We start from the raw sequence: 16,017 nt of genomic DNA on the forward strand, positions 1-16,017 counted from the left end.
TCCAAAGGAAATTCCTCTATATTTTCTCAAGGTTCTCCACCATACTATGAGAGATTTTAAATAAAAAGAGGAAGTAAATAAGAACTCCCTAAAGAAAGGAAGACAATTGTTAGAGTTTACCCACACTACATAAAACCTACCCCTTCCATCCAACTAATTTCTTTTGAACTACTATTCATAAAATAAGAATTATTAAATTTAATCTCAAAAATCCTTAAAAGGATTATCACAACAGTAATACAACCCTCCATAAAATACTTACCATAACCATATCCATTATACTTACGTAAAATGGGAGGTAGGACTATTAATTTTGGCATGATAAAAATTATTGGACATAAGCGATATTTGAAGTTGTGCACCCATACAGTTAAAACAGATAGATAGATAGATAAAATTTTATCGTCCATGAGACTAAAAATAGCCTTTAGATAGATCAAAGCTTAAATGGTAAGATTTTAAGTTTACATTAAATGAGAGGTACGAATGGAATTCAAAGGGATAGACGTTGGAATGATTCCAAATATTGGTGCTCGGTAAGTAAATAAGGACATATTTAATGAGAAATATTCCGAGTATCTTATTTTTTGTGGCTCGAATCAACTTTTCACAATTTCAAGTGGAGCCCATGCAGCCTTTTCACACGACACTCATTTGCCTCTCGCCGAGAAAAAAACGGTAACTTGCGATTCCCGTGAATTGACGGGGAAACTCTATTCCGGGCAAGTGACAGAAGAAGAGAGGTTCAGTGCACTAGGGGGAATGCAGTACGTAACACTCGGAGCATTCTATTGCATGGTCAGAGCCAATGTAGACAACGTGGACAACTGGTTCAGAGAGAGGTCGAGAGTTCGAATCTCTCTCAGCTCAAGCAATAAAACAAATTAGTCACAAATCTCCGTACACCCTTCAACATTCTCCTCCTTCTGTTTCTTGGACGTTTCCTTTCAGAATCCCAATAATAATACCATTACTGACCGTCAATGGCAGTAGGAGTGGCACCCAAGTCGAGAAAAGTGTGGATTTCTGGTCTGCCAGAATTAAAATATTTCAGCGAAGATATATGCAGCGGGGCAAATCATTGCTGAAAGACGTTGCACACGGGGAATACTGTTTGATAGTTTATCACCAAAGAATGCAAATTGCAGACAGACAATGCAGGTCTTTATGGATCTGCAGTGGAACATCAAAGACCAATGACAATTGGGACACTGGCTTTGTAAACAGATCTGGAGAGAACTTGATGGAGAACTATTGTTATTGCTGTAGGGGAAACCCTCATCCCAGCTCAAGATACATTTTGTTACTTTTCATTGTTCTGGTGGGTTCATCAGATGCTTTAGGGGGATTACATGGATCCAGGAGAATTGAGCAAGAGACAAAGTCTAGAAGGGTTTTGCACGAGCCCCTGTTTCCAATTGTGCAGCCGGCTGCTCCAGTTCCTGCTCCTGCCCCATTGTCGAATAAAGGTGGTGGGATACAGCCTCCTCCCGTTACAAACCAGCCCTTTTTCCCCCTGTCGCCCTCCTTGTCGCCGCCATCGCCCCCGGATCCGTCTTCCAGCAGCGGTACTACCAGCCTTCCGGCTGATCCTAATGGGCGTCAATCTGGTAATGTTAGTAGTAGTGGTAGTAATAGCAGTAAAAGTAAAAGGTCTAAGAATATCGTGATTGCGTTTGTAGTGATTGTGAGCGCAATCGCTGCGCTTGGTTTATTGCTCTTTTACTTGCACCGTAAGCGTGGTAAGGTTCCATGGGTGGCATCCAATTCATATTTGGATGAAACTCCACTCAGGGAGCCAAACGCGTCTGGAAATTTGAGGGTGTTCCATTCCCCTGGCCCTGTCACAACTAAATTGGCAGTCAATGGCAGTGGATCGGATGTTTTCTATTTGGGAACCATGGAGCCGCTTGCAAATGGCAGGAGTTCCAAGCCAGAAAGAGATAGAGACACCCATGTTCACGCTATGGGGGATAGTAATGCACCTATCCCTACCCATAAAATGGAAGATGGTAACATCCCCTCTTATACCCACAAGCATAAGCAGAATGAGAAGGAGAATCGATTTGCGGATGACGAGGATGACGGTTCCGAGGAGGATCATAAGACTGCACTGACTTCTAAGTTTGGAATGCCAAATGGCCTTGAAGCTGATGTGGTAGAGAGGTTCCACAGACGGAGTCCTGAAATTCACCCACTTCCACCTCTGGCGAGGAGACCTCCCCATTCCGGTGCGTGCAGCGATTCGTCTGATGAGGAGTCCTTTTATTCACCCCGGTGTCCTTCCACAACTTCATCGCGAAGCAACAATGATAGTCCTCGGCACTCAGTATGCAAGAGGTTGTTTTCTTCTTCTCCACCGCTGCAACAGCAGCCTTCCATAGTGTCTTTGAAATCAGAGTCTACATCTACACATTCCTATCCTTCTTCTGCAACTTCTTCCGCAGCGTCGTCTCCTTCTCCATTGGAGACCAGTCCTCCCTCTCCGCCCATTACCCCCACTGTTCTACCCCCTCCAATTCGGTCACATTTACATTCCCATTCGCCGCCACACCAATATCCTCGTCACATTCCCCCATCACCGAGTTCTGAAGCACATTCTCCCATTGCTCCTCCTACCCAGCACCAATTCAAGACTCCTCCACCACCTCCGCCTCCACCGCCCCCATTATTCCAATCTACACGGCCTATAGTCTCACTATCTGCTAAACAAAAGCCTGATCAGCAATCATGGGCACGTCGACTAGCTAAGGAAAATACTGGCTTATCATTATCATCTCTTCCACCCGCCAAAGAAAAATCCAATCCACTCAAGCTACCTACTTCACGTGATTCCAGATTATCATCATTAGCAAATGTTGGAGGAAAGCCCAACAGGGTATTGCCAGCTTCTCCTCCATCCTCAGTTTCACCACCATCTAGCAAGAACTCATATTCACCACTCCCTCCGCTGCCAACACGTCCTCCTCCGCCATTTTTGTCTTCTTCCAGATCAGGTCGGCAGTCACAACTTCCACAACCATCATCCAAGAGCCCCCCTCCTCCACCTCCTCTGCCTGCTCAAAACAAATCTAGTCCGCCAGAAAGTCATCTGCCTCCGTCTTCGCGTCCTGCCCTCCGCCCAAATTCAGCATTGTATTCTTCAAGAACTGGTCAATCTTTGCATCCTATTGCACCTACTTCTGGCGATTCACTCTCTGAAAATGCTGCAGAGCATCTGAATGCAGCAGGTACAGATGGGACACCGCGGCCTAAGCTGAAGCCTTTACATTGGGATAAAGTTCGAGCAAGTCCCGACCATGCAATGGTCTGGGACCAACTGAAATCAGGATCCTTCAAGTAAGAATTTTTCTGATATGACTAGGATGAAGTTGGATATACAAGTAATACCTTTTTGCACAATGTTGCTTAATGCAAATTATTTGTACGCTCAAAATAACAATTATATTTTCTGATAGTTTTTGATTTCTAGGTATGATTGATCTGCTTAAACAATGCCCCAAGAGATTTTTTCTCTTTTCAACTTTTCGTATCTTGAACTTGCATGTACAGATTGAATGAAGAGATGTTTGAAACCCTCTTTGTTTACAATACCCCAACTCCAGTGAAATCAGACGTGAGCAGAGGATTGGGTTCTACTCCTCCTTCTCAGAACCAACGCATTCTTGAGTCCAAAAAATCCCAAAATATAGCAATACTTTTACGGGCACTAAGTGTAACTAAGGAGGAAGTCTGTGATGCATTACTGGAAGGTGACTTTCTAACTCTGTTCCTTTTGTTCTCAAACTTCAGGAAAAGTAACGAATTTGAATTTTCTCTTTTGCGGGCTTAATTGATGTTGTGATGCCAAAGTGGATGATCTCTTAATTGCTTTGATTATCATAAAGTGGATGGATAACAGTCATATGTTTTTCTCTTAAAGGTTTTTTTGCAGGCGCCTACATAGAGCAGAACATTATTTCATAACCAAAGTTAGCAACTTAGCCATGTTTTGGCTTTTGACTAAATACTACAATGCAGTATTTTAGCCATTACCATAATTGCAGGAACTAGTATTTAATAATATAACCTGTATTTTAATACTGATGAAAGGCATGTTACTAGACTCAACTAACATTTCCATTTATTCCAAAGTCTATGGCCTTTTGTTGACATAGAAAACTAGACATGAGTAACACTTCCTTTGAGATCATGAACCCAAGCTAGAAACATATTGTTGTTTCCATAAAAATATGATACATTTCAGGGTTTCAGTTGCAGTACAAACTCATTATTAATTTGTTTCATACTTAGAGAGCAGATTATTTTGGTTACTTGATAGTAGTTTTGATATATCAGCAACTGATTCAGTTAAATGTTCCAAATCTTGGCCAAACTCATCGGCCTTAGTCATATCAATTTTTGCGTGCGGACATTAACCTGGTAGATATTTAAGTTTCAGGTGGCAAGATCTTATCTTTTACTATTTTGAATCTGATTGAGCACGTGTTTACTTTTAGTTATTTTCATTAGATTTAGTGAGGTATCCATACAGTTACAATTTCGAATTGGTATCCTTAACTTCAATTTGAATTTCAAAGATAAAGGTTCCCCCTGTTTGAAGTGATAAATCCTAATTGAATTTGAAGCAAGCAATGGTTCCTTGGAGATCATCAAGCTGGTTCCCATATTGGCAAATTTTCTTGCAACCTCTCAAAATTGGTCCCTTTTCTAAGTCTCAGGTTCTAATTCAAGGTTTAAAACTTTAAATAGGTCTCATTAAGCTTCGGCAATTTTCTGCGTTTCCTATGGAAGAGTCATTTAATCTCTATGCGTGTGTGCAAGTAGTCCAATTTCTTCCTTCCTCTTTCATTGGAAAGCCTTAAATTCGATTTCAGCAAATGATAGGCTTGTTGAAATGAAAAAGGAAGTTTGAATTTTCAAGAACCACAATATTATCAATTGTTCATATTAGTTCTCGCTAAATTCACACACATCTTAGGACAACTCAACAATAGAAACTTCAAGAGTACCCCAAATCCGTATTTGTCATTTTTTATCAGGGTCATATTATTATTCATCCATTGAATGAGGTTTTCATATTGATCAACTCATACACTATAGGATCCAGGGCAATGATTATCAATTTCCAACATAGCAGTCAAAATTTTAAATTTCCCTCAATTTGCACCACATGGGAGTGATTAAGCTCATTCTTCTTAAATTTAAATTTAATCTGAAAAATGGTTTAATGGGGAGAAAAACAATTTAGATGTTGTGTTGGTTACTTTTCTCAAACAAATTTAATTTCTTATAAAATTAGCTTTTGTGCGATCTTTGGTTTTGTCATATAAATTGTGTCTTCATATGCAACACCTTTTTTGGAATCTTGTTCCAATGTTCAATATTTTAGTCAACTAACAAGTTTTAATCAAAATAATGTCTGTTTGTATGTTGCAGTTCAAAAGTCTCCAAAATAGCCAGGTCCACAGTTTATACATCAAAGGGGCATTCATTGTATTCAGAGTGGGGCTCTGTCTTGTAGACAGATGTCAAATTCAATAGCATCATAAAACTATATGTTGAATTGGTAGGACAGCACAACAGAGAGTAGGCACACAGGTGTGCATATGCCTCTATTGGTCAAACTTTCATAGTGATCAATGGTTTGCATGCATCGTAGGCATAGCTCAGTAGATCAATGATTCATGTTCATGGTGTGCAAACAAAAACATTAAGCAATTTCAATTGACCCCAGTGCCATATTATCTGCAGCCAAAAAAACCAAACTGTGTGTGCATTCAATTGTTTTATAGGACCCACCATTCATTAATGCCATTGAGTTGGTTCATGCAATAAGATGTCACCCCTATGGTCACATCCACCATAGCTGATGAACTCCTTCCTGCCAATCAATGCTTACTGCAGGGATTGGAAAGCAGCAAGCATTTTCTACTATCCATAATGCTAAATTGCCTACCGTTAAACCAAATTGCAACATGTGTTCCTTGCTCAAACTTTCTCAGCCAAGCCTATCAGTCTGCACATAATGATGCATGATTTGTTAATTTGTTGATGAGCACATGTTTATGCCTTTTGACTGGTCAAATAGTGGTACCTAAGATTAGTGGCTTGTCTGTCATTGCATGCCGGGGACATACAATTGCTGCCAAATTTAAATTGTGGGTAATAGGACGAAGACTGGCTGAGTCAAATACCTGCAATGAAAAATTAGCTATAGAATTAGTAGCTAGTTACTCATGTGTTACAATGACCTCCATTGAGTTGTTGGAACCAGGTATATTGGGTTACATATGATTAGAACATGATGGGCATGGTTTTGCGGTGAAGCAGAAGACTTGGGATGTTCTGTGCAGGTCTAAGTGAAATAGACTGCCATGAATGCTTAAGAAGGAAAACCTGGAGGTCCAGTTATGGACACTAGAACACACACAAGACCAAGGAGATTCACAAGAGGACTGCATAGTCTGAAATGAATGTTCTTAGATTGTCAATCCATCAGGGTTATGAGCAACTAGAAAATGAAAACAGGAGCATATACTTAGAGTTTGAGGTACAAAACAAAGAATTAAAGAAAAATAGAACTCAGAAAGGGTGATCTCCAGTTTAGAAAGAACTGGTGTGTGTTGTAGTAGCGACAATAGGACCCTAGGAATCTTGGAGTCAATATGGCCAATCCCTTTATTTTGTTGATTTGCCAAGTGATGCAGCAGAGGAGATGAGACAGATGGGGAACAAGTTATCACCTAAATAAAGAGAATACTGGGTCTGGATTCAACTCTGTATAGGATTTTTAACATCAATGTTTCAGATCACATTCTGTGATCCATCATCAGGAAGAAGAGAGTCAATAACATTCATCCTAATGATAAATCGTGGATCATTACCTGAAACGTTGATGTGAAAAATCCTACACACAGTCGAATCTAGAAGCAGCATTCACTTTATTTGATGGATTGTGGAAATCTTTTAGCACAGAACTTTTCACCTGTTTTCCAAGTTATGCTTATCCAAAAGATTATACATGTTATGCCATGAATTGCTTTACTCATCAAAGGGGGAGGACTTGGATCTTTTGAAATCACTTGGGTTTGAGGCATGTGAGATTGAAGTAGCTTAACCTATTGATTAGGCAGTGGGGGAGACTGACTGTAGAGAATTTTCAGAAAGGATCATTTGCTAGCCACTATCCAATAGCAGAGAAAATTATGTCATGTATGGGATGATTGTTGTAGATTGGATATTACCTTACATCAATTTGTGCTGACTAAGACAGATTCTTGCTCTATGGTATAGATTCTAGAATGATGGTCAAGTTTTGTGGCTCGTATGTATTCTGTATTCCGGGGATTTTCATGCACTTGAGTTAGACTTTTAGAAGTCATCATCATAACCAAGATATATTGGATGTGAAAGCAAGTGAAATGGATGTCTCTTTTGGGTCATTTATTGCACTTGCATGCCCATGCATATATGTGCACTGAATAAGCTTTTTATGTGTGCTTGAGTGGAGTTCTAAGAATTGTTTCAAATATTCTCTAAATAGGGGGTCACATTTGTAGCCTGAGTGGTGCAAGCAGTCTTTTCAAAAGTCTTCCTGACATGGATGGTGATCTCTTAACAGAAGTTGTGTTGAATGGGTTTTCCTGTTGTAAATTCTATCTTAAATTAGGTAGCATGCAACATGTCTCGAAACAAAACCTCCAGAGGTCAAGAAATTACAATTTCACAGAATTTTAGAATATTGGATGGAATGCAACATACCATGCCATGATCTGTCAAATAATTTGTAGGTTAGTGGGATCATTTTTCACTGCTAACAATAAACTTATGTGGGGGTAAAATTGTCATGCTCAGAGATGTATTAATTTAGAACATATGAATTCAGGACCTGGTCAATTATCTTTCTGATTCAGATGTAGGAGTTGTGGCCTGGGAATATTTTCTATTTACTTCAAGTTAGCATACAGAGAGATATCATTTGGCAAGTGATTGACACTACAACAGTGGTTACAGTGTTCAAATAATACAGATTATGTTTCCCAGTTATAGATTTCCCTTCTTTCTATCAATGCCTGGACCTATGTTCCATCTAGTTTCCGGGGCGGGGACGTTTTAGGGGACGGGGATGTGTTTCCGGTACGGGTACGGGTCGAAGCCAAAATTTAGGGGACGGGACATCAGGGGACTGCGATTAAAAACATAGGGGATTTTTTTTAATATAGAGACAAAATTCAAATATGTATATCATAACATTGATAAACCATTCACCATAGACATTTTAGAAGATAAATACATGGAATATTATCAAATGGCAAATACTGAGTGCTTCCATTATAACAATATCACATACATATATAGCAAAAATTAAAATGCCTAAAGGCTTCAAGTATCATGCTGAAATCAGAATGAAATAAAGAGAAGTCCAACTAAAATAGTTAGTAAATAGTAAATACCAAACGCAATCTTTCCTCACTAAACACAATCTTTGCTCATTGCTGCTACTGCTCTTATGTTTTTTTCCTTCCTCTTAGCAAGTATGTTAAATCGAAAAATGAGTAGAAGAGTTAGTGTTTTAATGGACCAAATATGGGTTGCATATTGTTATTATGTCTTTAAGATGACTAGGGGCCACACGAACAACAAAAATTAGAAAAAAATGTTTTTTTGGGGATGGTTTGCCTTTACCAGATTGATTGGAAAAAAGGGGGCGGCCAGCAGTTTCGGGGACGGATAGGGGACGGCAAAACCGTCCCCGATACTGCTGGCCGTCCCCAAGTTTCCTGCCAAAAAAAATTGGCTGTTTTGGAGATGTTTCTGAATTTTTCAAAAAGGGGACGACTCAAGGGACGGCCAAAATTCGTCCCTGCGTCCCCGTTTCGTCCCCGGTATGGGTACGAGGGTAAAACCCCAGGAAATGCGTCCCCGTGGAGCATAGGCCTGGACAGCAAGAAAAGCTATTTTAAGATTTGCAATAATGAGCTGTTTAGTTGCTGGTATTTGAGATTTTGGTTGCTATGTTTAGGATGAGAGATAATTTTATCCTTCGTTCTTACAAAATTATAATATTACACAGGTGATGCTTTGATTTTGAAATCCTACATTGTTTTTAACTTTTGAGGATAATATGTACCATCACAGTATCCTAGTTCATGCATCTTATTTCCTTCTAGTTTTAGATGACATCCGGGATTTCACATCTTCATGGTTGGATTTTCCATGCCACTCCCCATTTTTTTTGAGAATTTTTGAGTTTTTCAATAACTTGTTATTATTTCATAGTGGTCTTGTTTTCATGAGAGCATCAAGGCTGAAACATTCTTGAGTGAAGAAGTCCGCAGTTTTCTTTTATAAGGAAGAGAGTAAGAAATGCCATCCCTAAAATGCAAAACTATAAATTGTGAATTGATGCAATGGAGACTCCACACTCACTCTTGATGAATACCTAGCTAGAAAATTAGCCTACTAAATGCTGTTTAAATTGCAAGCACAAATAATTGGAACAAGAGCAATCTCTCAAAGAAAATGTCTGTGGCATATCCATGGGTTTTGCTGGAGATTGTCAAAAGGTAAAAAAATTGTCCCATTAAATTGGCATGCAATATTCTTATCAAGTAGAGAAAAAAATATCATTTGGTAGTTATGCTGGTTGTTTGGCTATTCTAATAAATGAACGTCCATCTGTTCTTATTATCATATGAGATGGCATGCTATTACTTCTATTGAATAGTCCCCATTTGGAGAAAACAAAAAAACAAATATTGATTTGCAATAGAGTTCTTGTGAGTTTATAACTGTAATCACTTCTCTTGTCCATACAATTCGTTTCATCAAATATATGAGTAATTGGCCCCAATCTGGAGGAAGTTGCACATTTTGAGAGGCTCAGTGAAAACATATTTTCTTTTGCGACATCAAATTCGATAGCCTGAAAGAATTGAATATTTACTACAATATTTTTTGTGGCAGGGACATCTGACAGTCTAGGTACAGAGCTCTTGGAGACTTTAGTCAAGATGGCACCATCGAAAGAAGAAGAAATTAGATTGAAAGAATATAATGGAGATATTTCGAAACTTGGACCAGCAGAACGGTTTCTTAAAGCATTGTTAGATATTCCTTTTGCCTTCAAACGAGTTGATGGCATGCTGTACCGGGCTAATTTTAAAGAGGAAATTAGTCACATAAGAAAATCCTATGTGACTTTAGAGGTAAATGACAATGCGAAGTTTCTGCATGCTAGGTAAAAGGTGCTAGAGTACAGTTGAAGGACAAAAAGACTAAAAGAATAAATCCGTCTTAAATGCAGTAGTGTTGCTAATGTCCTATTTTATTGTTTCCTCTTATCAGGCAGCATGTGAAGAACTAAGATCAAGTCGTCTATTCCTTAAGTTGTTAGAAGCTGTTCTAAAGACAGGTAATCGGATGAATGTTGGTACCATTCGTGGGGATGCTCAAGCTTTTAAGCTCGATACTCTCCTCAAACTAGTTGATGTCAAAGGAACAGATGGGAAGACAACGTTATTGCACTTTGTAGTCCAGGAGATCATAAAAGCTGAAGGTGCCCGTGTTGCAAGTGAACAGCCTGTAAACAATTCTGCATCTGATAACGTAAATGATAAATTGCATACTGTGGGTACAGAAGTAAAGAGTCAGAATGGTAATGAAGAAGATTACAAAAAACTTGGGCTGCAGGTTGTTGCTGGCTTGAGCACTGAAATGGGCAATGTAAAGAAGGCAGCAGGAATAGACTCGGATGTCTTGTCCAATTCTGTGTCAAAGCTGGCAATTGGTTTAGGCAAGTTAAGGGAGGTTCTGCAAATAGATGTCACAAGACAAACAAAAGATGGGGAAATGGGAGGGAGTTCTAATCAAGGAAACTTCTATAAATCAATGGAATCCTTTTTGCAACAAGCTGAGGAGGATATATCTCGAATAAAAGATGAAGAAAAGAGAGCCTTCTCTCGAGTGAAGGAAATTACAGAATATTTTCATGGGGATGCGGCCAAGGAAGAAGCACATCCACTCAGATTTTTTGTAGTTGTAAGGGACTTCCTAAGTGTGCTGGACCAAGTATGTAGGGAAATTGGCAGAATACAGACAAAAAATATTCATAGCTCTATTCGGCCTCCCTCAATTTCAGTTAATATGTTTCCTCATCCGGTTCCACGAGGTTTTTATGAAAGACGGCTTGATAGTTCTGATGATGACAGCTCATCTCCGTAACCTTTGCTATGGCATTTTATTATCTCTAGTGAGAGGAAGTTTGGTCAATGGATGCACGGCACACTCCCTTCTTGTGGGAGGTGGTTTGGCCAATGGATGCACGCTCCCTTCTTGTGGGAGGTGGTTTGGCCAATGGATGCATGCTCTTTTGTTGGAGGGATCTATATCATGCAAATCAAAGAATGCATCAGAACCGTATCCAAAAAGCAAATGCCAAGAACAAATGGATAATCCATGTATTTCTTGTTTTTGGTTAGTCAACTCTCTACTGCTACTGTAATATAACTTGCTACGAAATAGAAAATAATCAAGGTAGTCATTTGTGGCATTTTGCTACATGTAAAGAGTAATTTTAGAATTCTTTCAGCAATCAATACAAAAAAAAGCCTGATACAGGAATTCATTCTTAATACTTCTTTGGAATCTGGAATTGTCTATATGGAGGAGAAATTTTATCCCTAAGCTATAACTGATATTTTCTTATTCATTATGAAAGAAGAAGTTCATGTTTGCCTTTGACTGCTTCTCCAACTCTTTAATTCTTAAGCAATTTGCTTGCCAAGTTGTTTTATGGAATATTCTCATTCTGCTTCATTTATGTTGTTTAACTTTTACCCCTAAAGATCCTTTCGACTATCTTCCAATATTGTACAATATGTGAGAAACCTTTCCCGGGAGTGCAAAGTTTAATATCAGTTGTTGGTAGTTTTTTTTTTCATCGAAAAAAATGCAAAACAAAGTTTAATTGCAGTTATAAACTGCAGAAGAAGACTGATCATTACAAAACAACAGCTGATCCTTACATAACAGCAGCAATGCCACTATAAGAAAATACATAATAACTTACAGAATATAGTGGCAGTAATATAATTATAATATAAAACTATTTGAGAGCTCAAGAAATGTTTAACCTGCCTAAACTGCAACGAAGGTGAACCTTCCATTGCAATATTGTTTTCCTTTAGTGCATCTCCCAGACATCGTGGATACAAATCTTTTGATAATCAGTGATGGGTTTTGGAGTTTGTATTAGACAAAAACTAAAGTAAAAAACTTGCAATAAATTTGTAACTCAATGGCTTTTGTGGAGAAAGGTATTGGATCTAATAGAGTTTGGGTTTAAGATAGAGGAATTCGTTGTAGACTACATTGAAGAAGCATGAATTCTGGCAGCCCACATTGTTTCAGAAATGTACTGCTTATAAACAATTCTAAAAATAACCATCAATATATGCCATTAGTTTGGAGCTAAGTTGTGGATGTGGATGCAAGAATTGGACACACAAAGCAAATTGTTTTTATTTATTTTTGGTGTGTCTATATATATATATTCACACACACACACAAAGAAATGTAGGGAATAGTATGATACTTCTGAGTGTTTCTGTGTTTCTATTGAAAGTTGAAATAATGGCCAATTACATGGATGAATTATAAGTTTGGTGCTTCCGTTTAGGTATATACTTATTGGCTCATGAGGTTGTGTTTAAGCCTGTTGATGTAGATGCAACAAACATGGACACAAGTTCCCAACGAACAGCATTTATTAAAAAAATTATGCAGGTCCTCCAATTTATCACCTTCTATGCTCCACTATGGGGAGCCATTTTCTTCAATGGTTTCACATATTTCCAAGTTATTCGGATGCTCTACAATGCTACTAGGATATGTATATGGAATCTTTGTTTGTAGTCTGTCATGCTTTAATACCAAAAACAATGAAAACTAGGTCATTTTGGATCAGATGTTGTAGAGATCAGAACCTACCTCTGTTTTAAAATAATTCTGCTACTTTGTCTGTTATATTTAAATATCTTAAGCATGCTTCCTTAGGATATTAGTGTTTGGATAGAAACTCAACTGTTACATTTTCACAAGTGCAATGTTAAACCCATAAGGATGCTCCCAGAAGTGCTCAAAGCGACTCCACGAGCATCCGGGTGGTGCTTTCTGGGTGCATCCTGGGAGCATCTGGAAGCATCAGAACACCAGATCGCATCCGAACCAGCATCTGGCTGTTTCACATATTTCCAAGTTATTCGGATGCTCTACAGTGCTACTAGGATATGTATATGGAATCTTTGTTTGTAGTCTGTCATGCTTTAATACAACAGTTATCTATGTCCATTCCAAAAACAACGAAAACTAGGTCATTTTTGGATCAGATGTTGTAGAGATCAGAACCTACCTCTGTTCTAAAATAATCCTGCTAATTTGGCTGTTATATTTAAATATCTTAAGCATGCTTCCTTAGGATATTAGTGTTTGGATAGAAACTCAACTGTTGCATTTCACAAGTGCAATGTTAAACCCATAACGATGCTCCCAGAAGCGCTCAAAGTGCCTCCACGAGCATCCGGCTGGTGCTTCCTGGGTGCAGCCTGGGAGCATCTGGAAGCATCAGAGCACCAGATCGCATCCGAACCAGCATCTGGCTGTTTCTAGAGAGAATTGGTATAGGTTTGGAGTGAAGAGTTTAGAACTATTCACCACAGTACAGTATTGCATACTTTTTCACATGTTTATGTTATCCGCGAGGGTGTCCAATGCAGATCTGCTCTTAGTTCATCAATTAACATTAATTCTGTCGCATTGAGATTTTTCATCAACTTGTTACCATTGAACTCGCTAAAAAATGATAGATTTTGAATTTAAGGATTTAGTGTTTTCTTGGAGAAATTTTACTTGGTCTGGCATAACAGTTGGATAAGCACAACATTTTGATTATAACTAAAGTTTCATTTCATTTGTGTCTTGTTTGCAACATTACTTCTGACAAACGCTTGCAGGTTTCATTAGTTTGCAATAGTTTCATCGGTTCTGTCAGTCTTGCACAATTCCTTCAGAGTGGCAGGTTTATACTTCTATTCTACTCGATGTGACTGTCACTAGACGAAAATCTTAAGAAAGTGCTGCTTTACCAATATTGTGAATATCTAAATAGTGATAAAACATTAGTCTAATAATCAAACAAAAGTATAGCCAATTGCAGTCTGAGATTCTCTAAATGGGCTCTCAGTTTATGCACATAACTAGGGTTCAATATTCTCATATTTCCTTAGAGAAATTGAATGCATTACACTAATTTTTTTGGAGGAATGCACTGATTGAAAAAAACGCACTATTTTCTGATATTTCCATATGATGCACGTACAAAATGCAGTTATTTTAAGCATTGAAAATCTGAGAAAAGAGAAATGACCTTGCATGTAAGAATTCCACCAAATAGCACCTCTTGTTTACGCATTGTAGATAAGGAAAGGTCCCAGTAGTCTGCTAGGATTTCAGATTCTTGAAATCTTAGAGATGAAGGAGAGAGCGCCAATTTTCCTTTAGATGTTCGCTACTTTTCTTCCTATCCATTATTGCCTACTGCGTAAGAGTATAACGGCCGTTGGGAGGATGAACTCCTCTCTTTAACGGAAATTGCTACTACTGCAACTGTTGCACCAAGACAGGGTTCCCATGGCAATTTTTTGTTTTTTTGGGAGGGAGCTAAAAAGTTTAAAAGTTCATCAGAGATTTTTTTGCTGCATGTCAACAATCTATTAATTATTTTTAAAAATTAATTATAGTAATAATAAAATAATAATATCATAAATTTTAGGAGAAAATTTTTAAACTTACAAAAAAAATTAAAAAATTCATGAGATCATTTGCTTAATATTTCTAAAAATTCTTAGCAGCCACAGGTTCTATTTTTAGGGAAGCCCCCTCCATAGACCCTTGGGAGAGGGTTGTATATTTGAAAAGAGAGATTTATTAGTCACTTGTCATACATAGAAAAATTTAAATCTTTCTAATCTCTCAAATATAAATAGAAAGGAAATCAAGTTTGTCTATTTTAAATATTTTAAATATTAAATTCATTGTTATCCAGTTTTATCCATAATTTATATTATTATCTTAATTTTATCTGCAATTTATTTTATTTTTACTTATGTATTAGTAAAATTTTATAATGGTTTCTTCATTTATTTACTTATATTTTGTAGCCTTTTATTCCAATTTTAAAAATATAAAAGACAAAAATATTTTTAGAATATTATTTCTTTAATTTTAACTTACATGTAAAGGCCACAATTCCTTACACAATGCCACATATGCAAAATTCCTTACAATACAAAAAAGTTTAATTTGAAAAGTCGAAGAGAAGTACACCAATAGTCTAAATCTAACATTTTCCATTTTAAACACCAATAGTCTAAATCTAACATTTTCCATTTTAATACCTTAAACCGCACAAATCAATAGCGGATGGACTTTGATCCAATGGCTTTGGAGACAGGGCTACATGCGGATGGACATAGGTCCAATGACATGTTTATTTTGTGTTTTGGATGTTATTTCGTGGCTTTATGCTTATATGATGAACTCATTGTGTAATGTTCGATGTGCAAGTCAACATTCTTCTTGGATGTAGTATTTATTTGTGATGTCATGTGATGATAGGTCAGTTTGATAGTTTGGTCGGTTATTTCATATATTTTAAACTTTCATTATGGATGTTGTAAACTACCATATGTACTTATTAGCATGTGATGCAATGTACATACCTTTTCATGGTAATTAACAACTGGCCGTTTTGTGTGGTTTAAGGTATTAAAATGGAAAATGTTGGATCTAGACTATTGGTGTACTTCTTTTTGACTTTTCAAATTAAACTTTTGTTGGTAAACAGATTTGTCACAGTAGAATTGCCCAACGGAGTGTGTGGCAAACCGTTCACAACAGTTGGATAGGCCCTTGATATCCGGCCTTCTTCTGCATTTGGAGGGGCAGCTCCCTCGT

At 37.7% G+C, this 16,017-nt stretch overlaps 1 protein-coding gene across 1 annotated transcript; it reads left to right on the top strand.

Annotated features, from left to right (window-relative positions):
• The first annotated feature begins 664 nt into the window (after window positions 1-664).
• On the top strand, window positions 665-11,636 carry LOC149567577 (uncharacterized). The gene is made up of 4 exons (XM_089820816.1): window positions 665-3,339; window positions 3,553-3,752; window positions 9,970-10,211; window positions 10,351-11,636. The coding sequence occupies exons 1-4, from the start codon at window positions 1,064-1,066 to the stop codon at window positions 11,224-11,226; spliced, it is 3,594 nt and encodes a 1,197-aa protein (XP_089676942.1). The 5' UTR covers window positions 665-1,063; the 3' UTR covers window positions 11,227-11,636.
• Window positions 11,637-16,017: the final 4,381 nt, after the last annotated feature.

Source organism: Cupressus sempervirens, chromosome 3 (assembly GCF_028749045.1).
Source record: "Cupressus sempervirens isolate cs-2001-9-10 chromosome 3, ASM2874904v1, whole genome shotgun sequence".
Classification (NCBI taxonomy): domain Eukaryota; kingdom Viridiplantae; phylum Streptophyta; class Pinopsida; order Cupressales; family Cupressaceae; genus Cupressus; species Cupressus sempervirens.

Excerpts from the sequence above, each read along its gene's own strand:
- LOC149567577 (XM_089820816.1), top strand. The coding sequence starts at position 1,064 with ATGCAGCGGGGCAAATCATTGCTGAAAGACGTTGCACACGGGGAATAC. Across the intron at positions 3,753-9,969 it reads CTGTGATGCATTACTGGAAG|GGACATCTGACAGTCTAGGT; the intron begins GTGACTTTCTAA and ends TTTTTGTGGCAG. Across the intron at positions 10,212-10,350 it reads AATCCTATGTGACTTTAGAG|GCAGCATGTGAAGAACTAAG; the intron begins GTAAATGACAAT and ends TCCTCTTATCAG.